The sequence below is a fragment of the Salvia hispanica genome, chromosome 3, assembly GCF_023119035.1.
Source record: "Salvia hispanica cultivar TCC Black 2014 chromosome 3, UniMelb_Shisp_WGS_1.0, whole genome shotgun sequence".
Lineage (NCBI taxonomy): Eukaryota > Viridiplantae > Streptophyta > Magnoliopsida > Lamiales > Lamiaceae > Salvia > Salvia hispanica.
Genome location: NC_062967.1, coordinates 21,195,381 through 21,222,143, shown reverse-complemented (window position 1 = coordinate 21,222,143; position 26,763 = coordinate 21,195,381). Strand labels below are relative to the sequence as shown.

The window sequence follows — 26,763 nt, the reverse complement described above, 5'->3', positions numbered from 1 at the left end:
AATCCCCTACTCCACCTATAATTCGGCGCAACTCGCAACCGCTAATCCGTTCCACTCTCCAACCAAACCACTCGCTTCAGAAATGCACCACGTGTCCCAATCTCCACGTGTCGCAATCGAAGCCATCGGTGCACGGCATTTCCCGTGGAACGACCCGTAAATTAGAGTTTCACCGGGAGAAGGTTTTGACAGCGGTGGGGAGAGAAGAGGAGAAGACGTGCGGCGGAGTTGTCTTCTGCTCAACTCTTCAAATTTCCTAATAAAAAAAAATTCAAAATAGAATTAAATTCCAGAGAGAGACGTAAGCCAGAGAGAGAGAGAGAGAGTCGTCTTTTTATTTCTTCACACCTATTCATTATCCGATGCCTTCAATCTCTCTCACTTTCTCTCTCTACAACTGCTACTTCTCAGCGATTCACATCTTATTTTCTCTCAATCTCAATATCAATATCAGACTCAACGAAACCCTAAGGATTTAATTCGTTGTAAAAACCTTGCTAATTTGTATATATTGATTAGTTGATCATAGAAATTCTTTCATTTTTATCTAGTATTTGCTCTATCGGGTTTGTGATCATAGATAGAGGTAGATAGATACAGGAAAAGAAAAAAAAATAGCGCACTCAACAAAGGAGTTTTTTAAGGGATTTTGTTGTGTGCTGCAGTTGAATTTTATACGATCAGAATCTGTTATTTTTGGCAACTTGTGCTTTTTCTGGTGGTTGTGATTATTGTGAAGAAGCCAAACATACGGTGTTGCAAGTGTAGTCGAACTGTTTTTTTTTTGTTTCGATTTGCATCATTATTGGGTGGGATTTTGAGTTGTAAGCTGAAGATGCAGACACCTGTTGGTGGTGGGCTTTGATCATAGCCGGAGTATTTGTTTTCATCAATATAAGAAGGGGCAAGTTTTTTGGAGGTTATGATCGTGGTGAGGGGGTTAAGCGCAGTGTGTCGTTGTGGGGATTGGTTTTTTAGGGTTGTTTCCGTTGGTTGCTTCATTTGGGGATGAGGAATGATATCCAGAAAAGTGGTGATGGTGGATCAGTGGTGCCGCGGGGTAGAGTTAATAACGGGATACTTCCAAATTCGTTTAGGGCCTTTTCGAGCTACCTTAAGATTGTTTCATCTGGCGCCTCCACCGTTGCCTCCACTGTGAGGTCTGCTGCATCTGCAGCTTCAGCGATTGTGGAGAGGGATGGTGACACCAGCCATGATCAGGTGTGGCTTTTGGGGAATTTTTTGTTTTTCTACAGTTTTGGTTTGTTCAAAGGCTTTACATGTTGGAAAAAATATTGTATATGTAGTTGAATGCATGCTTACTGATTATTGTTGCTTCTTGGATTGTGAAGTTTGTTGTGCCAACTTTTAGACGAGCTGTAACTTCGGCAAGCATGTTGCAGCCTGCTTCCTTTTTGTTAATGTTGATGAAATTGCTTCTGTAACAATTGGTATTTAGGGTCAAGATACATACATGAAGCCACTGCTGTACCTACTGTTGTAAAAACTTGTTAAAGCATGCATGCATGAATACATACATTGATTGAGAGCAGTTCGATTTCTGTATGTAGTTGCTAACGAAAGGTCCTGATTATTGTCTTGGGCGTACATTGGTATTTTTCCAAATTGTGAATATATCCCTTTCTGTGTCATATATCAGTATCTACATGCAAAACCTCATGAACATATTGCTGAAGATATAATGGCCCTGGTTAGATAGAAATATTGATGTCTATTGTTTTGCTCTAACAACAGCCTCTCCCCTCAATTAGAAAGAAAAAAGGAAAAGCACCAACTGCTCTGTCCTTTATACCCTGGTTCCACTTGCAGCAATCTTACTCGATTTTCCATTTTCATGTCATGTTTTTCTACAAGATGTTACTTTTGTAACTGCAATAGCTTTAGTCGCTCAGTCACATGCCGTGGGTCAGTATGTTTTTCCTTTCAATAGGCCAAAGAGGTGGGATATGCTTGAGATACGACAAACTTACCTCGTTGATTAGTTTGGTGTTTTCAATGTTAATCAGTGTGTGATTGCTTATATTAATTCCTTTTTTGTTCATTGCATATCCAAAACCTGCTGTTCTCCTCTGAGTAGACAAGAATTTATGACTGACTTGCTTTTGCGGCTGTTTGGGTCGGTAGAACTTTTGTCGTCGTCTGAATTGGACATTAATTTTTTTTCAACCCTTATTTAATTTTTGTCGTTAATCTGTTTTTGGAAATTACACTTCTTATTCAAGGGTTTGATATTCGTATTGTCCTTTATGGAATCTTATTCAATGCATTTTTTATTTATTTTAGAATTAGGTTAATTTCTTGCGATCAAATACTGACTGTTGTAATAACTTTAATTGAAATTGTCATGGTAACTTATTGATCTTATACTCTTGAGCCACTACTATATAAATTATAGTTGTTCAAATCAGCATTTATGCAGATTCATTAGTTTGCTTCAGCAAAATTCGCAAGGTTTCAAATTTTTAGTAGTAAAATAAAACAGGATGCCACTGTCAAGTTTGTTATTCCTGCCGATCTTGGTCGTTCTTGTAGTAACACTACTTTTTTGGGAGATGACCCAATCTTGTTTTGAGTTGTCACCATGATTACTTAGGATGATAGCTAGGATTTCCAGGCTAATATATGTTAGTACTTCACAACATCCTTTTCAAACTCGTTCTGATTTGATTAGTTAGTCAGTGGTCTTGGAGTTGAAATTGTTTTCTGATAAAACTAACCTATTTTTCATATTTCCAATTCCAATTTTAGGTTTCCTGGGCTGGGTTTGACAAACTAGAGCTTGAAAAAGGCAATTCACGTCAAGTTCTGTTGCTGGGCTTCAGTTATGGGTTTCAGGTCTGGGATGTTGAAGCTGCAGATAATGTGCGTAATATAGTATCAAGGCATGATGGCCCTGTTTCATTTATGCAAGTTTTACCAAAACCTTTGGCATCAAATGAACCTGCGGACAAATTTGCTGACAGTCGTCCCTTGCTGGTGATCTGTGCTGATGGATCCTTTTCCGGTGATATTAATGTTCCTGAGGGATCAGCCCTTAGTAATGGGATGGTCCAACATAGCAATGGTTCAGTTAATGGTACTTGTATGCCAACAGTAGTCTGGTTCTATTCCTTCAAATCTCGGTCGTACGTTCATCTCTTAAGATTTCGGTCTGTTGTCCACTTAGTGCGATGCAGTTCTCGAGTTGTTGCTGTGTTACAATCAAATCAGGTGTGTTCTACTCGGCCAAAACTTGATTGATTTTGTATGTTAATTTGCAAGTCATATTATACTTGGTCTTTGTTTTGAACCTGATATGATTTTGTTACAGATACATTGTCTTAATGCTTCTTCACTCGAGAGAGAATATACAATCCTTACAAATCCAGTGCCTAGTGGATTTGGAAATATAGGTGTTGGACCCCTTGCTGTGGGACCCCGGTGGATGGCTTACAGTGGGAGTCAAGTTGCAATTTCTACTGCTCGACGTGTGAGTCCTCAACATGTCAGTCCTTCACCAAATTTACCTTCTCACTCTTTGAATGGAAGTCTTGTTGGACATCTTGCGCGAGAGTCAAGCAAACAACTTGCTGCTGGTATTGTTACTTTAGGGGATATGGGGTATAAGAAGCTGTCAAGGTACTATTCTGATCTGTATCCTGAAGCCAACAATTTTCAATCAGGCAGCGGTCGTCTTAAGGTCAATGGTGTTGCTAATGGACATTCACCTGATGCACACGATGTTGGGATGGTATGCTGTATTAAGTTTATAGTATTTAATAGTGTGAATCTCTTGAGCAAAACCTTTAAATTACTGTAAATGTTACAAATTATTATTGTGCATTTTGTCACAGAGCATACTTATTTAATTGTTGCATGTTGTTTTGTATTTTGGTATTGATATACTCGCACAAAGTTTCTACTTAAGCATCAGAACTGGTTTAGGTGTATCTTTCTGCAGTGATGTGCAATGCTTGCACCTTTTACAGTTTTAGCTTGTCTAATTATACAGGTTGTCGTCAGAGATATTGTCAGCAAAGATGTAATTGCCCAGTTCAAGGCACATAAAAGCCCCATTTTGTCATTGTGCTTTGATCCAAGTGGTGTTCTCTTAGTGACTGCCTCAGTTCAGGGTCACAACATTAATGTCTTTCGTATAATGCCCGACTCATCTGGAGCTGCTTCTCATGTCCATCTTTACAGGCTGCAACGTGGTCTAACCAATGCTGTAAGATGAATCCCTCTTGAATGTTGTTAATTTCTTTAGGGTACAAAATCTAATACCTTCATATTGCTTATGCAGGTTATACAGGACATAAGTTTTAGCAATGACAGCCAGTGGATTATGATCAGTTCCTTAAGAGGGACGAGTCATCTTTTTGCTATATCTGTATCTGGGGGTTTAGTTAATTTTCAGTCTTCTGATTCTCATTCCAGTGCAAGAAACAGGGGATCCAGCTTGATGACAAAGCCTGCTGTTCATGGATCACCGAATTCAGGATTGCAAGTGCTGACTCAGCAGAGCGTCTGTGCATCTGGTCCTCCAGTTAACCTTAATGCTGTCAGCCGAATAAGAAACGGAAGTAATGGTTGGAGAAATACAGTAAACGGTGCTGCTGCAGTTGCAACTGGGCGGTCTAGCTCACTATCTGGGGCAGTTGCATCTGTTTTCCACAACTGCAAAGGTGCTGGTATGCATGGGGATCAGAGTTCCTTGATGAAAAATTATCACCTGCTTGTTTTCTCTCCATCTGGCAGTGTGATACAATATGTTCTGCATTGTTCTCCTGCTCTTGATGGTGTGATGGCTTTGCCTGGAGCAAGTCTCACTTCTGAATCCAGTATTGATTATGATGCAAGATTGATGGTTGAGGCAATGCAAAAGTGGAATATTTGTCAAAAACAAAACCGGAAGGAACGGGGAGATAATGTTGATATTTATGGTGAAAATGGAAATTCAGATAGCAGTAAAGTATATCCGGAAATAATGAGACATGAAAATGGCACATTTTCTGATGTTTCTGGTTTAACAATAAATGAAAATATCATTTCTGAGGAAAAACACCATATGTATATATCTGAAGCAGAACTTCAAATGCATCAAAAGCAGAACCTGGTATGGACCAGATCTGAGGTAGGGTATTGTTATTGTGAATTTGAGTTACTACTCATTAAGTTCCAAATTAGGTGAGGGTTGTGCTAATATCGTTTTTTTGTATATGTGTTAGCAGATTTACTTTCAGTCGATGCAGAATGATGGCCTAAATGAAGGCGATCATGGTGGAGAAATTGAAATTGAAAGATTCCCTGTTCGTATGCTTGAAGCTAGGTCAAAAGACTTGGTTCCAATCTTTGATTATCTTCAAAATCCTAAATTTCAACGTGAGAGGTAATGTTAGAAACCTAAAAATGTGTGTGCCCAAATAATTTTACTGTATCTGGGCTTGCATATTGTTGTCTAAATAATTTATATGACTTGCTTATTTGGGTTCTATCCGGTGGTGAGACCCTGATTTCTTGCAGCCAGAATCATTGCTTCTGCATTTAATTTCTATTTTTTGAGATTTTTAATAAAAAAACAAAGCTACATTAATGTTTTCCTTTCTTCATATTCAGGATTTCTACTACCGGTGCAATCACTAATGGTCACTTTCAGCCTCAGGGTCCTACTTCCTCTGAGAATGGAAAGATTCACAGCAGGCGCCTTATGGGTTCTCTTGATGGCATGGCTAACTGTGGCATTGTAGGTGGGAATGAACCGGATAATGGTCTTGATGCAAATGGACAAGATGGTCTCCAGACATTAACTGAAACTAGCAGGGGCTATGTAAATAACAATGATATCCCAACAACTAACACCGAGCAAGAGGAGACTATATATACTAGAGCAAACACTGCACAGGAGGGCCAACTTAGATCTGTAAATAATAGAGATGGCTCGAACATGAAGAACCAGTTTGAAGAAGGTGATGAGTTTGACTAAGGTAATTCCTCCACATTCCTGAAAAGAAGTATCTTGTTGGAAGCATTGTGTGTAAGTAGGAGTCCTCAATCTGTTTGATAGTCATGATTCTGGACTAGTTTCGTTTCGAATCGTATTATTAATTTGTCAGCCCAGCACCAGGTATGTTGACAAGATTTGTGCTTGTTGTGCTAGTGGTCCATTTTTTTGAATTTGTTTTTTCCCTGCCCCCGTCATGTTGATCTATCTTAGGTTGGGATTATTAATTGCGTATCGCAGGGGAGACTAGGCTTGGTCCGATTAATTTTTAATGTTGTGTCTCCTCAGGTGTGGTGATATTCTTTTATTCTGTGGAAAAATGGATATAGAGAGTGAAGCGAACACTAGATGCTTTGGATTGATTGTGGAAGTGTGCACCTTTTGTTCATTTTACATTCTGACCGATGTAAAGGAAATTTATCAGATTATAACCCTAATAATAGTTCTGCTGCAATATGTATATATACTTCATTTCTGCAATGTATTGCTATCTTCCCTATTTCATTCATAAGCTTGATTTGATCTTAAACCACAAACTTAATATGTGTCTAATCAAGACCGTAACGTGTTGCAAATTAAAGGCATCGCTCAAATCTTTGTGATTAGTGAATGAATGCATAATTAATGATATTAATTTACTGTTATTCTCCTTGTATTTTATGTTGATTTTATTTTCTTACGATTCTTTGTTGTATAGATAGATTGTGGATTGTTTGGTGCATGTAGTCTTGAGATTAAGGCTCGAGAGTGAATTTATCTTGGAGGAAAGTGGTAGAAGATTAGGGAAATTAGTGTTTATAACAATGAATTTTATAAATTAGGCGGGCCCGGTTGTTGGTGGAGGTATATATGGACAAGGAAAAAGAGAGGCTATAGAGACGATTTGATAGTTTCTATGTTTCAATTTTATTCACTTTAATCCGAAAATTTTAAATTAAGGCAAAAAAATGTACATAAAAGAAAATAACTATGGTGAACAAGGTTACTTATGTTTATATTCTAGAGAAAATAATAAGGAAGATAGCACTCATATGTCATTAGCAGTGAGAGTTATCCTAGTGCAGTCAGCATTGAGCACTATGCCTCTTTAAGCAATGCGCACAACAAAGTTGCCGATGGGAATATGTAAAGGATTTGAGGATTTGTGTGGGGAGAGAAGGAAGATCATAATTGAATGAGCAAAGTTGCATGAGACAAGGTTATTCGACCAAAAGAGGAAGGGGGCTCGGGGCTCGGGGCTACGATAGTTACTCTCAGTGAATAAAGCTTTTGAAATGAAGCTTTGTTGGTCTATTAAAAAACCCCTAAAAAACAGGGACTCTGGGGACGACACGAGTTTTAATTTGAAATTGGTAAAGTAGGAGAGATAGAAAAAAAAAGTGAATGAAAATATGAAATATTGTTAGTGGAGAATGGACCATCTTATAATGGAGAAAAGACTTGCCAAACATAGAAAGATGTTATTGTGGGATGAACCAAAATGACTATTTTTATGGGACGGAAGGAGTATATATTACTATTAATAGTTCTGAAATAGTTTACGCAGATTTCCCCCTACAACAGGCGTCGTCGCCCCTTGGCGCGCCACTGAGTGAGTCGTGTTGAGGATGCTCTTAAGTGATTAATACATGAGAAATTCTGAGTGTGCAGTCATTTTCCTCCAAACAGCATTTGTCGAATAAGTGGTTTCCTAAGCAAAGATTAGGTGAGCGATAGCTACACATCTTTAAGCTTTTCTTCATTCTTCAGCACATAGCTAAGGAAGGTTTACAGGAGAAGATTGGATCAACAGCTGCATTGCACTCAGTAGACAACTCATTAATCGGTCCTCAACATCCTGGCCACCTCTGTGGTTGCATCATCCCTCGTTGCACCCGCCATCGTTGAGTCACTTCAGTGGTTTGACATAGCATTCCCACAGCTGAGCATCTTAGAAAGATATTTCACATTTCATAACAGTTTTATCCTGTAAATTGGAGTGTTCTTCATGAGGATTTTCGGGCAAAGAGGTGACAGTAGCCATTTTTGGTTACCAGTCACACTTATTTAGTTTATAAGTAAACAAACATGATAATATCACCTGGAAGTTCAGTTTGTGTGAATATAATAAACTAACAGTTAATTAAATAGGTAAGATCAAGTTAATTGTCACATAGTATTGAATAAATTACATATAATTAAATAATTTGTTTCGAAAAAATATAAAAAGATTTGATAATACCACTGTCACACCCCAACCCTATCTGACGTATGTACTTACTATAAATAAATTCAGAATTTAAAACAAATAACCACATTTCGAGTACATAAAGCGCACATATTATGTAGTTTTAAAAACCTCTATATATCAAGTACATATTTCAAAACATTATAAACTGTAGATCATCTCACCACTCTATACACTACACATTTATCTACATGCAACAATGATGAGGAGGAGAAGGTTGCCAAAATGCATCAACCGCCGACCCTTATAATAACTGTAACTCACATCAACCCACGCATCATTGATATCTTATTTCTAAAAAATATTAGTGGTTTATATGAGCCATAACTCAGTGTATATAAACCTTACATTTAATTCCATAGCTCAAAAATCAAACATATTCTTGAACCTATATATGTAACAATTATCAATAAATATTAAAAATAATTTCGTACACATATGCACTGCCACTTTGTTCAGTTTATTATTCTGTGATAGTTCAAGTCTGGTATCTGTCCGGGATTTCCAATATGCCAATATGATTTGACCCAAAGGTCCCACTATGATTTAACCCGTAGGTCTCACTGTGATTTGACCCGTAGGTCCCAATATGATTTGATCCGAAGGTCCCACTATGATTAACCCGAAGGTCCCAATATGTTCACTATGATTTCAGATCCAAGTCATGACTATCACAGATCCTCTTTAATCAAATGATTCAGTTAATTCCAATACAATATGCAAAACATATCTATTGCACCAATCACATATCCATATCATATTCCACTACATAATTCCAATATAATATACTATTAATATATTTATTGCATCAGGCATATATCTCCATCATCACCACTAAACACATATCATATCAATATAACATCGTATAATTCAATTGTTCACTTCAACTCAACACATAGCAATGTATATTTATTGCACCAGGCATATATCTCCATCATCACCACTAAACACATACTCCCTCCGTCCACAAAAGATGTCACACTTTCCTTTTTAGTTTGTCCCACAAAAGATGTCACATTTCCATTTTTGGAAAAAGTTCTCTCTCACATGAATATAAATATTATATTTTCTCTCTCCATTTAACACACAAAACAAAACTTTCTAAAATCTCGTGCCGTCCCACAAGTGTGACATCTTTTGTGGGACAGAGGGAGTATCATATCAATATAATATCGTATAATCCAATTATTCACTTCAACTCAACACATAGCAATGTATATTTATTGCACCAGGCATATATCTCCATCATCACCACTAAACACATATCATATCAATATAACATCGTATAATTCAATTATTCACTTCAACTCAACACATAGCCATTAACCACATAAAGTATGTAAAATTAAAAGTGTGAAAAATACACACGATAAATGGTTTAAGTAAGCCATCGATTCCTACTTCTGATTCATAGCTCCCGAACCATACAAACCAAATTTCAATCTTTTTTTTTTCTCCTTTCCTACCCATTTATAATAAATCACTATATCGTTTTTTTCGATACCTCCCTCTCCTTTTTTTTCACCTAACTCCCCCTTTATATATAATAATAAATTCTCCAAGTCGGCTACAATGGTGAAAAAATATGTCGTATACTTTTGAATAATAGGATACTAGTAAATAATAATATTATTGCATGGGTGATACGTGCATACAACACGCATACACCCAATTAGTATACGTCCAATTGTATACGTAGCTGTATCCTTTTCTTTATTATTGCTATATATACATTTTCCTCCTTTACTATTCTGTTTAAAATTATTTTATCTACCATTAAATTCATTGGTACTTATCTATTTATAATATTATACTAATTTAATAATCACTATGTTCAAGTACATATACGTACCTATATATATTTTCATGCACAATAATACCATGCACATACACGCATTATACACATTAGGGGTGGCGAAACGGGTTACCCGCGGGTACCCACACCCGACAAGTCAGGTACCCATACCAGTTTTAGCCAAATTTGTTGTCCCAATACCCGCCCCGTAACATAACGGGATTACCCGATACCCGTGTCGGGTATCCCATACCCGACATTGCGGGTACCCGTACCCGTCCCGAAATCCTATTAAAAAATTTGAAAACCATAATAACCGTCAATTTTCCTAATTTACTTTATGAATATTGATGGTAAACGTTGAATAGATTGAGAATAAAAATGAGGGGACACTCTATAGCTAGTTCCGGTGAGTTTTCAAGTGTATGTTCGTTGGAATATAAAAATGTTTTAAAAGAACTCATAGATTATATAAAGTATTCCCACTATTCCGCCTTAATAGAAGCATTTCATTTTCTTCACTCATTTTGAAAATATAATAATATAAATACTTAATAGAAGCATTCCCACTATCACTACATTATTATCTCTCTTTATTTTTTTTTCCGTTCTAACTATTTATTTTTAATTTTTCAAAATGCGGCGTATATGGTTATTATTATTTAACTATTTACTTTGTTTTCTCCACTTTAGCTATTTGAAACACCTCTATTAATATTGAACGGAGAGAGTAATAAAAGATGGAATATAGCTAACATTAATAATAACGGTATTAGCGGGACTAACGGGTATATCCGTGCGGGTAGTGGGTATACCTGCTACCCGCAAAAATCTAAAACACAGTACCCGATCCCGCCCCGTTTACCGTTATCGTCGGGTAGTGGGTACCCGATATCCGACGGGTAGCGGGTTGAGATGGGAATTACTCATTACCCGCTACCCATTTTGCCACCCCTAATACACATACTTAAATTAACTATTTAATATTTTAAGCATTATATATGTATTATACACATTATATATTATAGTATTTACTTTTAAAAACTTTGAAAGAATCAAAACTATATACTATATTCTACCATATTTCGACATTTTCTTTCTCTTAATTAAATTAATATTATTCTCTATAAAACTCTTTTAATATATATCCATTATGCAAGTGATAAAATAATATGTAATAATGTAAAATGATGCATGTTTCGGGTTAGGGATGTCACAACCACAAAGAATTTTGGAGCTTAAAAATTCACAACATTCAAAAAATCACAAATTTGGTGTCCTTCTCAAATAGATAAATGGACAAATACACCTCTCAAGGGATGAAGGATAGGATAATAAAAAATTGTGATTGAGTGGAATTTATGGAACTTTTTGACTGAATATATGATTTTGTAAATGTTGGAAAATAAAAAGGTGCAAACCCCATTTTCTATGTACCAGTGCAACAATCAACATTTTATGCGTCTGAAATTGGGTCCAGTGGCGCCTGATTCTTGAAAAATATATAGTAGAAAAATAGATAGAAGTTAGTGTTTCAACAAGAAAAGATATTCTTTAGGATTTTTTGATAATTAAAATTATAAATTTATCCAAATAAATTATCGTCATTTATGATGTATATGTATTGTTTTCTAAAAAATCCTAAATCATGTCTCTTGTCCGAAATCAAGGCCTAAAGTGGCTCATTTTTAATTGTTGCGCTACGTGTGCTTGAGATTAGTATGGGGCACTGAGAGAGACGTTTGATGAATGAAGATCATGAAGAGGAACTACTTATTTGTTGCACGTTTTAGTTTAGGGTGGAATTCTCAATTCTTGATGGTTCGGAAATGGATTTGGAGTTTGGAAGCTGTTTTGGCACTTGAAGAAAGTAAAAGTGGTAATCCCTCCGTTAGTTCCTACCTTTTTAAGTTATTCCAAGGTACTCCCTTAGTCCGCAAAAATGAGTCTCATTTTTCCATTTTAGTCTTCGCAAATAAGAGTCCCGGTTCACTTTTACAATAAATGGTAATAGGATCCCACCTTCCACTAACTCATTGCACTCACATTTCATTTAAAACTAATATATACAAGTGAGACCCCTATTCCACTAACTTTTTTCCACCCACTTTTCTTAACATTTTTTAAAACACGTGTCACCCATGAATGGGACTCCTAATGGCGGGTGGAGGAAGTAACTTGTAAAAACGCACTTCAAAAAAGATTTTGAGTCGAACCCAAGCTTGATGCATTCAGAGATTCAAATGAGCCGTTTACGAGACAAGCTCGAATATTATCCAAATTGGCCGAGCTTAAATCGAGTTTTTAATGAACCAAGAATATTGAATACAAAGCTCGATCTCGGATGCGCTCAACTCGGGCTCGAAAAGAAAGCTCAACAGTATTTGGCTTGGCTCGGCTCATTTCCAATATCCGTAACACGACTTATCTCAAGATTGATAAAACACAGGCCACATCCAAAATAGAACAAGCAACAAAGAGGAAAACTTATACATACACACATAAATTTGTACTATTATATAGCATGTCATGTGTCAATTGGATATACGACATCTAAATGATGGTAGTACTTGTTTTTTTAACTACGCAGACATAATAATCTATACAGATTTACAGCATCAGGAGAAGCAATAAACTTCACTATGATAAGAAAGTTTGACAAATCACAATCTCTAATCCAACATTATCCAAGTTAAAACAGGTTCAACAAAAGGTAATAGTCAAGCACAGGCCAACAATTTAACAATGAAACTGCGATAAGCATGTCAACAGATTGCCTTCTTAGGCAACCGGTGGGCGCAGCACATGATCCTGAGACGTATCAACGGCTGCTGGTGGCATGAACTGCCACATGGCGACACCAGGGTAGCTGATGATTGGCACCAACTTGTTACCACCAGCTTGACTTTGGGCCGCAAATGCAGCGGGGATGCTTGGGTTAGCTGGCAAAAAGCCAGGTTGGGGAGCACTCATTGTCTTAAGCTGCTGCTCCAGCTTCTCCTTCTCCACCTTTAACCTTTGCTTTTCATCACGAAGCTCGTTCTTCTCGGTCTACAGAAATCATCACGGAATAGTATATCACGAGTTAGATGATAAGCCGCTGCCTTGGATAATCATACCCAAAAACATGTGGTCTTACTTTGAGCTCCTTGATCTTCTCCTGTAGATTCGAATTCGAGTCTTTCAGCTTCTGAGCTTCACTTCTTAACTGAGTTACCATTCGGACAGCATCCACCAAGATGGCAGCTTTATCGGTCTTAGGAGGCCTCCCTGGCTCGAGAAGAGCACCTAGTTCCATGAACCTAGAGAATAGGCAACCAAAGTTACTGGAGGAAACAAGCCAAATAGAAAACCAGCATGGCTAACAAGTGTAGGGAAGAATTACTTGTCATTTAGCCTGTCTCTTCGTTGTTTCTCCCTGCATGCTTTGGAGCTTGATACAGCACATGTCTCAGTTCTAGCTCTGTGAAAAACATAAAATGTTAGCTGATTTATAGTTTGGCAGAATAGTTCATTAGTAGTTAGTACAGGACAGTAGTGAAATTCAAAAGTCACAAGCTTGGCCAAATTTCAGACCAATCAATCTCACAAATCAAGGAAAGCTTTATACCTTTTTTTGGACCCAGTTTCCTTCAGCGAGTCAGATTCTCCAAATGATCCATCAATTTCAACACTATGAATACATAAAAAAAAAACCCATAATAAATCAGTAACAGATTATAGTAGTGTAAGACACATCCACATTCCACAATCACATAAAATAATTTCCTTGACATTAATAAACAGGTCTACGATATACCATCTTCTGTCAAAAAGTCTTCCAACTCATACCCCAAGTCCCCAAACAGATCATCCTTTTAGTAAGTACTTTGTATCAAATATCAATCATTTCAATTTTCATTTTTGGCTGTTGATTTGCAGAAACACAAGAAGGACCACAATTCCATGTTTGAATTAGATCATCAGAACTTCAATAAAGACAATTCACACAAAAGTAAGCAATTAAATACTATGAAACGGCATCATACAAATAAGATTACCAGGAATGAACACTATGAACCTCAATTCATTGACATATTACAAAATTTTGTAGACACAGCATATCTGGATTTGAACGAATGACTTAAATTTAATTCTATAATGAAACGTACCAGCAGTACTAGAAGTAGATAAAACAGAAATAGGAAACACACACCAGGAAATAATTCTCAAGTGATGCAGTTGGTCTTCAAGTGAAAGAGAAACAAAAACACCCAACTTATTGTATTCACATATCATGAATACAAACCATGTTGAAGTTATTTATACATTGATTCCTACGCCAATTGAGCCAACTTAATTTATGGCTTGATGGACAATACTCCAATACGAGTATAGAGAACAGTTGATGTTTAACTGTTCAAGTAGACTAGTAAAATAACTTATATTCACTTCAACTGGAAAAAACCAAATGCATTAGCAAAAAATGCAAAGTAAATCATCTATTCTAACCATTATCAATAACAAAACAAAAATTCTATTGAAATAAACAAACAAGTGTATGTAAATCCATGATTTGGGAAGCACAAAAAATTGTAGTTTTGGCACAGCTGCACAGTAGCTAGAGTTACCCCAAAAAGTGAATGAATGATGAGTACCACTAAAGCCTCTTAAAGATAATACGCCCCCTATACATTTCCCATTCAACAAACAGTTTTTCCAATTAACTGACTCAAATTATTTGTTCATCAGTTGGACAACTCTTCGAATAGAGAACCATAAAACTGAATGGACAAAGTGCCTAGAACGTGGAAGAGACAATGCACCAACCTTAGATTTCAACCCATTCTTTTTTTTCCCCCTGTTTCTAAACCCTCCAGCACCCAAAATATTTCAAGAAGACTCTGCTAATCCCCTCAAGAAAGAACAGACAGAAACATTGGTGTATGCAATTGCCAATTAGTAGAAGATGGTTGTGAATCTGTGATTGTGAAAACTATTACAGTGGGCTCCATGTTGTGATTTCCCCATGTGCGGTGAACGGGAAGACTTTTTCAAGGGTGACAAGAAAATCCATTCTGAAAATTTACAAAATTGATAACAGCCTCAAATAATGGGCTTTGATATTGTAATCGCAAAGGCAAATGAGAATTATCTACGACTGCTGTTGATTGTGCGAAGACATATAAAGGCATCAATAAACACCTATCAGATTTTAGAGAAGGTGATGTGCAAAGATACCAACATATTGGAACACATATTTACTGTCACAAAATCAAATTTAGGACATTTCACAGTTGACATAAGATGACGATTCATATTTCATAGTCGTAAAGGTTCAGTGATCTAGGCTCTAATATCTTCTAAACAAGTTTAAGTAAGTTAACTATCAATGAAAGAAATAAGAGAAGCAAGGAAGAAACGAAATTAGAAATATACCTTATCCCAACAGATTACAGGAGCCACGCAAAAAAGCAGAAAATGAAACAAAAAATCACCAATAAAAACAAAACTTTGATCTGAAAACACGAATATAACACCTAATCCCAAAAAATCAGATAACCACAAAGCACCGAAGCTAATTTCAGAAGACATCAGAAACCTCGAAAAGAGCCGAAATTATATGAATTAGAAGAATAACAAAGGCTACAAAGGCCGAAAAAAAGAGTAAAACAGCAGCACCTGGCATTTGTGGAGGCAGTGAGGGTTTGAAGGGGCCAAGAGAATCCGGAATTGGGAGCGGCGAAATTTCCTTGTGGGGCAGTGATATCCTCGAATCCGTAATCGTAGAGCCAATTGGTGTTCTCAGGCGAAACCATGTCTGATCAGAAATTGAAGGAGAATTGGGATTTTGGGGAAAAACACATGAGTTGAAATGGGTGAAGGTGAAGGGGAATCTATCTATTTTGTTTAATATATTATTTGTTGTGAATTAGATGCAGTGGATTTGGGCGTAAGCATTGGAAATATAATTGAATAAATAAATCATAGTGAAGATTCCCCACATAGACACTCCACGCACTATTATCGGATATAAGCCCATTCTCCCCATTGGGCTTTTTTTTTTATAGGATATTATTTCTGTTTTATATAAATAGAAATTTTAAATGATACATAAATTTTAAGGTTTTTTCTATTCAGATGAATTTTTTTTACATATCAAAAATAAAAAATTATATATTTATTATAATAAATGGAAAAAAATAAAATAGAAGGAAATATAATCAAGAAAAAAAATAAATTAAAAAAGAGAATAAAATAAAAAATAATAAATAAGTTGCTTTTGCCAAAAATAAATTTGATCGTTATTAGTGAGACAACCATAAAATGAATATCAATTAGTTGTGGTGGAATGGAGAAAGTATAAGATTAGTAAAATATTACTCTCATTGTCTCATAAAAGATGTTACACTTGTGGGATGAGATTTTAAGAGGTTTTGTTTTGTGTGTTAAATAGAAAGAGAAAATATAATTATTATATTAATGTGAAATTGAACTTTTTTTAATAATGGAAATGTGATATCTTTAGTGAGACAAATAGAAAATAAAAATGAGACTGTTTTATAAGACGGATGGACAATAAAAAAAACTTACTTCCTCTGTTCCCTACAAGTGATTGATTTTTCTTTTGGACACGAGATTTAAGGAAATGATGTACTGAGTTATAGTGAAGAGAGTAGAGTTATAAGAGAGGAAAAAGTAAGAATGATAAAGAGAAAATAAAATAAGAAAGAGAGAATAAAGTAAGGGAGGGTTGAAGTTTTGTTTTGGCTAAAAAAGAAATTGATCCGTTAGAATAATTCAAAATGAAAAGTTGATCACTTATGGTGGGACGGACGGAGTATCTTTTAAGGACACAAAATTGAGACGCGATTATTAACATTTGAAAATTTTTAAAAATAATAAAAGAAAGCATCTCTAAGTTGTAGGAAAATTATCTTAATTAGGACACTTTTATTTGTATCCTCTTTTTAATCGGTATACTAATAATAAGGACATTTTATAAATATAATACCAAAATAAATTAATATCCTTACTAGCATTCAAAAAGTATTTTTATCCAATATTTTTGTTGCAGTGAGATTACACGTTAAAAGGGAAATGATCAATTCCTAGTACTCCATTAAGGGAAATTAGTTTGCACTGCCGGTTCCGGTTCATGACATGCTTGAACCGTAACCGGCTCGGTTATGACGGTTCCGGTTCCGGTTTAACCGGCGGTCACGGTGGTTCCGGTTCCGGTTAATAACCGCCGGTTCATCCGGGCTGGTTCCGGTTCGGTTCCGGTTTGTTTTTTTTTTTTTTTTAAATCTTATAGTTATTACTTCTAAATTCTATAGTACGATCCAAAGAGAAATTGATAACGATAAAGAATTGCAATTTTATTGATTTGAAACTTTGAATGTAAATTTCTACAATACAATTACAAGCTACAACTTACAAGTTACAAAATACAACAATACAAGTATACAACTATACACTTGAATTTAAAATATAGATACAAAATTACAATTTACAAAAAATATATTAAAAGTAAAGTTGAAACAATTAGAAAAAGAAAAGAAAAAAAGGAAAAGGACTTGATCTCAACTTAAATTTAAATTTTGAAATTCAAATTTTGAAAACGGTCGGAACCGCCGGTTCGTGTCAGAAAACCGCCGGTTTCGACCAAAAACCGGCGGTTCCGACACCTTTTCAGGTCTACGCTGCAACCCTACGCCCTACGCCTGCAACCCTACCCCCGAACCGTTGGAAACCGGCGGTTTTCAGAAACCGCCGGTTTTCCGACACGAACCGCCGGTTTCGACCGAAAACCGGCGGTTAACCGTCCTTTTCCGACCCTACCCCTGCAACCCTACGAACCTACCGGCGATGACCATTTATTTCCGGTTAACCGGCGAACCGGCGGTTTAACCGCCGGTTACGGTTTCGAATTTTGTTGAACCGTAACCGAACCGTATGTCGAACCGTAACCGGATTTCGAATCGGAACCGTCGTCCGATTCCGGTTCCGGTTCCGAACCGCCGGTTCAAAACCGGCGGTTAACCGGTGGGCCGGTTTGGTTTGGCCATGTCTGGTTTGCACGTCTTTTTTTCTCAAACTCCAACAAGGCGGAATTTAAATAAAGATGTCTATTAAATCAAAAGCATCTTCAATAATTTTAAATACGTTATAGGATTACCCTTCCAATACATTTCATGTTAGTAAAAAGGTAAACTAAAATCTAAAATAGGATAGGTATTTAGTTATAATAGTACTTAAAAATAGGGCTGGAAAAAAATATCGAAATATTGAAATATCGGCCTTATCGTACCAAAAAAATATCGAAAATACCGAATGTTTGGTATACCGTGACTTTCGGTATGGTATGATACCTTACCGAAAGATTGCGTAAAGTAACGGTATGAATTTTCAAATACTGCGGTATACTGCTGCATACCGAAATTCGGCATATACCGTAAATTAAGGTATATACCACAAAATTATAAACACAATTATATATAAAATATATTTTATATATTTTTAAATTATAAAATCTATTGTGAAATATAAATATAATTATGAATAAATTATATTTAATTTATTTTTAAAATTATAAATTATAAATAATATTTTAAAAACTCTAATTTTCTATTAATTGATGTTGAAAGTCAGGTATACCGCAAAAGTAAGATATACCGAACTTCGGTATGGAAATTTGTCATACCGAAAACTTTGGTAAGGTAAAGGTATGAATTTTTCGCATACCGTATTTACGGTAAGGTATACGGTATGATGGTTTCGGTAAGGTATACCTTACCAACCCACCCCTACACAAAAACCAATCCTATTTTTGATTTTTGAGAAAAAAATATCTATCTTTAGGTTTACACTAAATCAAAACCTAAAAGCTTTTCAAATTTTGTAAGTAAAAAGGGCATAATATAAAAAATATTCTTTTAAGTTTGAGTTTAGTGTACGTGTTGGGTCTCGGTGGCGCACACCCGAACTCCACATTAGTATGATATTGTCCGTTTTGGGCAAAAGCCCTCACGGTTTTGCTCTTAGGGTACTCCCCGAAAGGCCTCATACTAATGGAGTAGGGATAGCCCATTTATACACTTGCAAGTCTTGTTCATTCTCCGATATGGGATATGGTTTGCTCCCTTTCAGTATGGTTGGAGTAAAATCATATTTGATGTGATATTTACACTAAATTGAGTTTGAGTTTAGTGCAAATGGTCGGAGATATTTAACTTTAAAATTGTTGATAGGTTCACTTGAATAAATACAATTAACACTGATGAGCTAGATTAAAAAATCAAATCTTTCTATGATTACAAATATTTTTAACTTATTGTTGGTTTTTAGTTGAGTTTCTTGGTTTGCTGAGAGTTCACTAATGATAGGTAAGTGGTGTTCAATAATAGAAATTAATTATTAAGTTGATCCACTAAGTAAGAACTACGTATGGATATTCTTTGCATTCGTATGCACCAAAAGATGATATCATATATTCCTCACAGGGGCGTGTCAATCTTAGTCTATTTCCCCTCGTTGAATAATTTTGTTCTAAAATGATTAGGTTTTTCTACTTGAAAGTTAATAAGTATATTTATAGTCATCTAATATATCACTATGTAAGATATGTCTATTGAGTTTCATTCATATAAAATTTGAATTCAACTACTCCTTTTTATTAACTCTCTTTGGTAGATCAATCGATGTGCTACTATAGCATGACAAGAACTATCAGCTAGAAATGATAGAAACATTAGAAAAAATATACTACTATAAGATTCTATCCTAAAATTATTTGGTGATAGGATTAGTTGCCTAAGAGATTATCCAGTGGTTTAGTCATCTTTTAACGGTAATATGAGATATTGTTACGGTTATTTTGTTTCATATATGCTAACACTCAAGATGGATCTTGGAGTTTTTTTTTCAGAATTGATAGGACAAATTCTCAATTGAACAGGAGCAAATTTAAAGCTTAGATATATTGTTGGGTTAATCATTTTTTAGTTTCAGTCTAGATATATTTTTAGGTCGGGTCAGTTACATTTAACTCATAATAGTGACTTACTCTGATACCATGATAGATATTCATTGGGTTCTATTTTAAAACCAATAGTGATGAGAGGAATGATCCATAAAACTTATATAGTAATTTCAGTTCTGTTTTACATAAAGAGAAATTATTCTAGTTATTTTGTTTCATTTGCCAAAAGAGATTGAAAATTTCTTAAAAAAATCTAACAATTTGTGGGGCACTAGCACAAGCGAAAATAGATTAAAGTTTAGTTGAATTTTTTATTATGACAGAAGTGGGAATTGTGGTGTAGATTATACAAGAATTGGAACTAACCATCATCAAAGAAAAATGAAAAGGAAAAAAGAAAGGTAGCACAGTAGCACTACCCACAGTGCTATTGAGGAAGGAGAGGCTATAACAAGGAGTTGGACGAAAGCATCCACTTGAAAATGCTTAATCAATCTCTACTAATTGGAGTATATACTTATTTTTATCTTCCACTATCTATGGCTAATTGCAAAAGCCAACCCCTCATTTCTCTGCCTTTTTAATGCCTTTTTTAAGAGTCAAAAAATGATGTTTGCTTTCAAGTCATTATCTAATTTGAGTATATTAACCTTAAATTTATTTTCTGTGGAATCTCTCGTTGTTTTCAACTCACTTTAGATGCATGTTTACCTCAGCGCTTGTCCGAAAAATTCTATAACTATATAATTGCAGAAATTCAACTTTTGATTGCTCTATCACTATCAGGTTCTAGAAGTAGTACATATTCAAATTAACTAGCTTTTACTCTCATTACAACTGTGAAGATCACAAATTGCATCATACAAAAATCTTGATACATACCCAATCTCTTCAACTGTACATATTACATGTAAATGTAGTTAGTTTTCCGTCATTTGTTATCGAATGCCAAGAACACGTAGTAAACACACTTTCCTAAATCTACACAATAGTGTAAACCCCCCCACCCTCATAAGCATAAAATCAGCCAATGCTCAATCGAGAATCGGTAGATCTTAGATTGGTTTGACGTCTTGGGATGCCAATCTCGCAAGCATTCACCCTTGCAGCAAACCGTAGCGAACATAGTGATTCGCCCACGGATGCAGGATCTGGTGAAACATTCACAAACATCAAAGTCTTTGAATCTCCACCTAAGCAAGGCTGTATTTATATGAACAGCAACAAAAGTTCCCAATGTTAGCATTTCTAACATAGTCAATCACATAACTTCTCACGGTAAGGAAAGCTAAAGAATTACCTGGAGAAGATAAGTGAGCTTTGAGTTCCTAAACGGCACGTGCTCCTCTTTCTTTGCCAAGGCAAAAATGACATCACTTAGTGACGATAAACTTTTATTGATGGCCTGATTGATTGTTGATAATAAGTCAGATAGTTCAAGAATTTCGCAAGGAACAACTCAAGGCGAGTGCTTCCATACCTGAGTTTCTTTAAGCCGGTCCCCAGTCGAACCACTCTTGGAGAGACGCTCACTACCAGCAAGATCAATTAGATTCAGCACACCTTGGACTTGCTGATCAGTGCTCTATTATACAACATTAATAAGTCTCAGTAAGTTGGAAACAATGCGACAGAGTTCCGAAAGAGGAGCAAATTGCATACTGTGGAGCAAATAGTAATAATACCTCATTAACACCAACTATTCTTAGTGTAAAGACAAAATGGCTCCTTGAAGATTGTTCATTCATTTGGGTCTTGCCAACAGACCTACAGAAACAAGTTCAGAAAGTAAGCACGAAGGATCAATAATGCTTTACATAGTCTGTCCAAAAGACAAACAAAAATAAGGTCAAATTAAACATGCATTTTTTTCATACCTGCTCTGTGCCGCCCGTTCTAGGAGATAGGAAACTTCCCTGCTACTGCGGACATCAAGAATGGTAAGATCAGAGACAAAGGTGTTGCCATTTGCATCGTGCTTGATGGCATATTGCTTCGCAGAATTTTCTACTCGTGATGCATCAAAGGTTGATTTGTTTGTTGATAACAGGTCACGTATTGCTTCATTGTATATTTCAAGCATTGACACCTATACATGTAAACAATTTTAGACAAAATATACTTGTATATTCTTTGAAAAGGTATAAACGAAAGACCACAATTTCATCCGCACCTGCATCTCATACTTCCATCCTTGTGCTTCAAGCATTTGTTTTGTTTGAAATACTTGCTCTAGTGATCGTGGAATTAAACCTTTCTGATCTAGTAGGCCCGGCTTGCCCATCATCGTGTATGTCTTACCAGAGCCTGTTTGCCCATAGGCAAATATGCAGACCTGATATGAAATGCAATCAAATTAATATAGTTTGTGAATTAGCACCAATGTGCAACTTCCATCATCTAGGCAAATGAAGTTCCGTAACATAACATGAGTACAGTTCCTTTTCATGATACCAAAGTCCTAAAAACAACTATCCAAATTTAGCTAGTAAATAAGTGACTGCTCAAACTTACTAATAAGTTTGTAGAGTTTTCTTATCAGTGATCAACCATAACTCTAGTAAGACTATTAGGTATCTCTAAATTTACAATGAAATGGTTCTTCAGTTCAATAGAAAAGGTACTACCTTATATCCGTCAAGCGCACTTTGCACAAGCTGTGATATCTCCACAAAGACATCTTCTTGTGAGTTATCAGGCACAAATACTTTGTCAAAAGTGAAAGAATGCTTTTGCCCTTGCAGGAAAACAAAAGGTAGAAAATTGAGAGGAGATTATTGACATGAGAACTATTAATATCCTATTATATATATTAAACAAGATTAAGGGAAATGGACATACCATTTTGGCTCAAATCAATGCCTCGACCCTGCGCATCCATTGATGTTGGGAATGAAACAACTTTTACATCATTTCCAGCCCCATCATCGGAAAGCAAGGGTCTCACTCTACAGAATACACGAATATTCCCTTTCAACTCCTGCATTAACAAGGATTCTAACCAGAGTAAGATATCAAAAAATTAAATAAGAAAATAAGTAAATTTCTAACAATAGAAAAGTGTAGTTATATAAAATCAAATAGTTTTTGTATAACAAAGTACCAGAATAGTGTTATGCAATTTCTTGCGAACTTTTTCCCCCTCTACAATCTTCAAGTCTGCATCAGCTAGACGACTTTTCAACTCAAGAATGAATGCCTGATTCTCCTCAAACTCAGATCTCGTTTCCATAGCTGATAGATCGGAAAGCTAGAAAGGAATAAAGAAAATGGCAAAATAAAAAAAAAAACAAAGTATTTTCTGTTAAATAAATTGCATTATGATAACATTAAAAAGGTCTTGGTATGAATTACAAATTTAGGCCATATGAACAACCTGCAATTTCTGTTGGGCAGAAGCAAGCTGTTCATGTAATCTCCTTATTTGCTCACTTTGAACCAAGCATGTTGACTGCAACAAATAAAAATATCCATTAAACAAAACATATCAAGCCTTCGCCCCAAACCATCAATTGAAAAGCAAACCTCCAGTTCCACTTTTTTAGTGCTCAGAGTCTCCAAATCTGCTGTGTACTTTTCAGCACATTCCTTGAAATTTGAAACTTCAGATTGTAACCCTTGAACTTGTGACAAATGTCTATCGCGGTCCTCCCTCACTTGTAGCAGATCGCCTCTCAAGCATGAAACTTCACTGCCTAGTGCTTCTTTCTGCTTGATTGCCTCATCTTGGGATGCCTTTGACAATCAAGTATGAAATAAGTCACTTTCAAATAGTGTCGTCTACATGACTATCATGCATTAGGCAATCTCAGGTAAGACTGAAGGAAACAAACTAGGAACTAGTCTAACATGTACACAAGGAACTATGTGAAAATTGTAATAGTGTCGTCTACATGACTATCGTGCATTAGGCAATCTAAGGTAAGACTGAAGGAAACAAACTAGGAACTAGTCTAACATGTACACAAGGAACTATGTGAAAATTATAATAGTGTCGTCTACATGACTATCATGCATTTGGCAATCTCAGGTAAGATTGAAGGAAACAAACTACAACTAGTATGACATGCACATATGAAACTAGGTAAAACCATGTGAAAATTAGCAAATAAATAATTGTAATAAAAATTATTAAATCACAACAAAAATTAACCTACTGGGACAGAGTCGACAGACCAATCAGCATATGTAAATCACATATTGCACGTTTCGAATTTTTAATATATAGAGATGGCAGTGGTATATCAGAAGAAACCGATCCCACATTGTTGTGAACACCAAATGGCTATTATGAAATAAAATGCTCCAGACCAACGTCAACTACCCTAATAAACAGATCTAATCGTAACTGGGCATATCCTTAAAGTAACTGAGCTCCACTTCTTTAAACTATACTCATATTAGGAACATGAATTGTTACCTAACATTTCATGCCAAACGAAAAGAACAGATCTTATGAAAGCAAAAAAAAAAAAACCCAAAAAAACCTTACTCGTGACAAACTAAGCTGCTCTTGCAGAGAAGTATATTGGCCCCTCAGAGAGCTAAGGTTTTCCACAATGGCTGCCTTTTCTTCCTGAACACGCTTGAGCATTGTGTTTGTCGTTTCAAGATCTGATTGAAGCCTACTGTTCCACTGATGCAAGCTCGTGTTGAACTCTTGTAACCGCCTATATGTATCATTAAGTGACTGAACCTACAAACGGCAGACAGCCAGTGATGACAATTCTCAGTGTTGCACACAGATGAAATATGTTTACTTCAAATCACAAGCATTGACCAGTTACCTTCTGGTTGGCACTAGTGTTATCTAGTTGGCTTTGTCTGAGATCTTCAGAAAGAGAAGCTTGTAATTTCTCTGCAGCAGCTCTCGAGTCTCTTTCTCTAGCCAAAGAATCCAATGCTTCCTAGTAGATTCATTCATAAGTTCAGTTTACAACAAGCCAAAAAACACGAACATAAAACTACTTTCGATGCATGTCAGCATCGTACCAATTTATCAACTTCCTCCTTTGCAAACTTTGACTGCAATGCCTCCAAATTTTTCCTCAGTTCCATAATAATAGAGTTCAATTCATCTTCCCTGGCCTTCATCATCAACTCTGGAGAGAGCCACAAGAATGTTAACAAGTAAACAAAGACCGTTGTTGATGAGACAACGAACCAGCATACCTATATCATCACACTTTTTTTCCGCCAATTCCAACTGTTTTTCGATTTTTTCCTGCTCTTCAACACAGGTTGCTTCAAGCTGCATAAACCATTTGATGCATTGCTTGAGTCTTTTAATGAAATCAATCATTTTGTCATTCTTCTCCTGCAACACAAATCAAGCATGAAACTTTTGTACTATGATAGAGCTAACAATTGAAATATCCACTGCAACATACTCTGTAATTCAAATTTTTCTTCAACTTCTCATTGAGTAATGTCTCCACGTCATCTCTGCAGAACTCAACTGCACCACAATCAGAACCAGAATTGCTAGGAATTGGGGGTAGATCTTGGCCCCCATTTACAATTGAAAATGCTTGACGAGTTTGCGTTTGAGTTCGTGTTGCCATTTTTGTGCTTCTTTTCTTATCTATGGAAACCTCATCGATACTACTACACTTGCTCTGTATAAACAGAAATATCGTAAATTTAAGAGAAGTTAAACGCAGAAATGTAGGAATTAAGCAACAACAGCACCAAAAAAGGGGGGAAATTCCAGCAATTTGAAAATTATAAAAGAGAATTACATTAATGGAAGAGAAACTCGTTTGAGAAGGAGCCTTATTCTGGTTCTTGGAAGCCATTTGAACGAAGAGCGTAGAGATAGAGAGTGAGAGAGGATGGTTTGAATTTGATGGTGGGGCCGTGGTTTATTGCAATGGAAGCTAAGCCTAAAAATGTAACATTGCTTTGAATCGCAGGGATCAGAAAAGAAAAGAAAAATTGAAATGGAGGAACTGGAATGCGGAATCACAGCATAGTGACAGTGAACAAATTATTCTTGATTCTTTGCTGAAGCTTTTGATTAACTGGGAAATTGGTACTGCTAATTTTGTTTCCTTCTGATGGGAAAGAAGAGATTAGAAATATGGTTAGTAGTTATAAATGGAGTAATAAAGTGGTAATGAAGGTAGATGAATGGAGAGCCGGCTAGCGAGGGAGAAGGATGAGCGTCATTTGTAATTCTCTGCTCACATAGAGTCATAGACATAGTAGAGAATTTGAAAATTTGACCCTAATAATTCAGTCACCTTATTATAACACAAAGTGAGTCTTATTTTTATATAGAATTAGCTTTATAATAAAATATGAGTAAGAATGTATTAGTAGAATATTGAATCCGCTGTGAAAAAGGTAAAAGGTAATATGACAAATTTTTAAGGGACGAACAAAAATTGAAATAAGTGGCAAATTTTCAGGGACGGAGAGAGTATGAGTTTTAAAAATGCATAAAGTATGATATAAATAAAATATTATTTAGACTCACTTTATTAAAAAGAAAATATTACAACCTAAAAATAGAAATTAACTAATTTTGAGAGAATTATAGGACAATGAATCAAATATATGTAGGCTCTGTCATGACGTGGTGTGTATGTAGAATAAAAATCTCCACCGTGATAAAATTATTTCGGTCACGGGTTGAGAAGAGAGGCAGTGGGCCGAGGACGTCGCTGGAGATTGACGGCAGATTGTGATAGAAAGAAGAGAATAAGGTGAGAATTGTGAGATTTTAGGTTGTGGCGGATTGTGAGAGATAGGGTTTCCTAATATTTTCCAAA

General features: G+C 35.9%; 3 protein-coding genes across 4 annotated transcripts; 1 reads left to right on the top strand and 2 right to left on the bottom strand.

Moving 5' to 3' along the window:
* The first annotated feature begins 318 nt into the window (after nucleotides 1–318).
* Nucleotides 319–6,505, top strand: LOC125213168 (autophagy-related protein 18f-like). Of its 2 annotated transcripts, none has more exons than XM_048113550.1 (8): nucleotides 319–1,221; nucleotides 2,770–3,231; nucleotides 3,332–3,751; nucleotides 4,013–4,228; nucleotides 4,304–5,134; nucleotides 5,229–5,389; nucleotides 5,617–5,984; nucleotides 6,290–6,505. In XM_048113550.1, the coding sequence occupies exons 1-7, from the start codon at nucleotides 1,009–1,011 to the stop codon at nucleotides 5,981–5,983; spliced, it is 2,670 nt and encodes an 889-aa protein (XP_047969507.1). In that variant the 5' UTR covers nucleotides 319–1,008; the 3' UTR covers nucleotide 5,984; nucleotides 6,290–6,505. The 2 variants fall into 2 exon arrangements, with proteins under 2 accessions (XP_047969507.1, XP_047969508.1); XM_048113551.1 differs by having other exon boundaries at nucleotides 321–1,221; nucleotides 5,232–5,389.
* A 6,139-nt stretch (nucleotides 6,506–12,644) lies between these two features.
* On the bottom strand, nucleotides 12,645–15,924 carry LOC125214581 (transcription factor ILR3-like). The gene is made up of 5 exons (XM_048115665.1): nucleotides 15,685–15,924; nucleotides 13,634–13,696; nucleotides 13,409–13,486; nucleotides 13,163–13,325; nucleotides 12,645–13,074 (listed from the first exon to the last, which is right to left on the bottom strand). The coding sequence occupies exons 1-5, from the start codon at nucleotides 15,819–15,821 to the stop codon at nucleotides 12,805–12,807; spliced, it is 711 nt and encodes a 236-aa protein (XP_047971622.1). The 5' UTR covers nucleotides 15,822–15,924; the 3' UTR covers nucleotides 12,645–12,804.
* Nucleotides 15,925–20,790: 4,866 nt separating this feature from the next.
* LOC125211809 (kinesin-like protein KIN-14N) lies at nucleotides 20,791–26,124 on the bottom strand. The gene is made up of 17 exons (XM_048111744.1): nucleotides 25,729–26,124; nucleotides 25,378–25,605; nucleotides 25,160–25,304; nucleotides 24,980–25,089; nucleotides 24,775–24,894; nucleotides 24,480–24,683; nucleotides 23,513–23,722; nucleotides 23,364–23,438; nucleotides 23,091–23,237; nucleotides 22,829–22,967; nucleotides 22,615–22,724; nucleotides 22,161–22,322; nucleotides 21,865–22,076; nucleotides 21,673–21,754; nucleotides 21,468–21,572; nucleotides 21,288–21,392; nucleotides 20,791–21,190 (listed from the first exon to the last, which is right to left on the bottom strand). Exons 1-17 carry the CDS (start codon nucleotides 25,783–25,785, stop codon nucleotides 21,011–21,013), a joined length of 2,391 nt encoding a protein of 796 aa, XP_047967701.1. The 5' UTR covers nucleotides 25,786–26,124; the 3' UTR covers nucleotides 20,791–21,010.
* Between the last annotated feature and the right edge of the window lie 639 nt (nucleotides 26,125–26,763).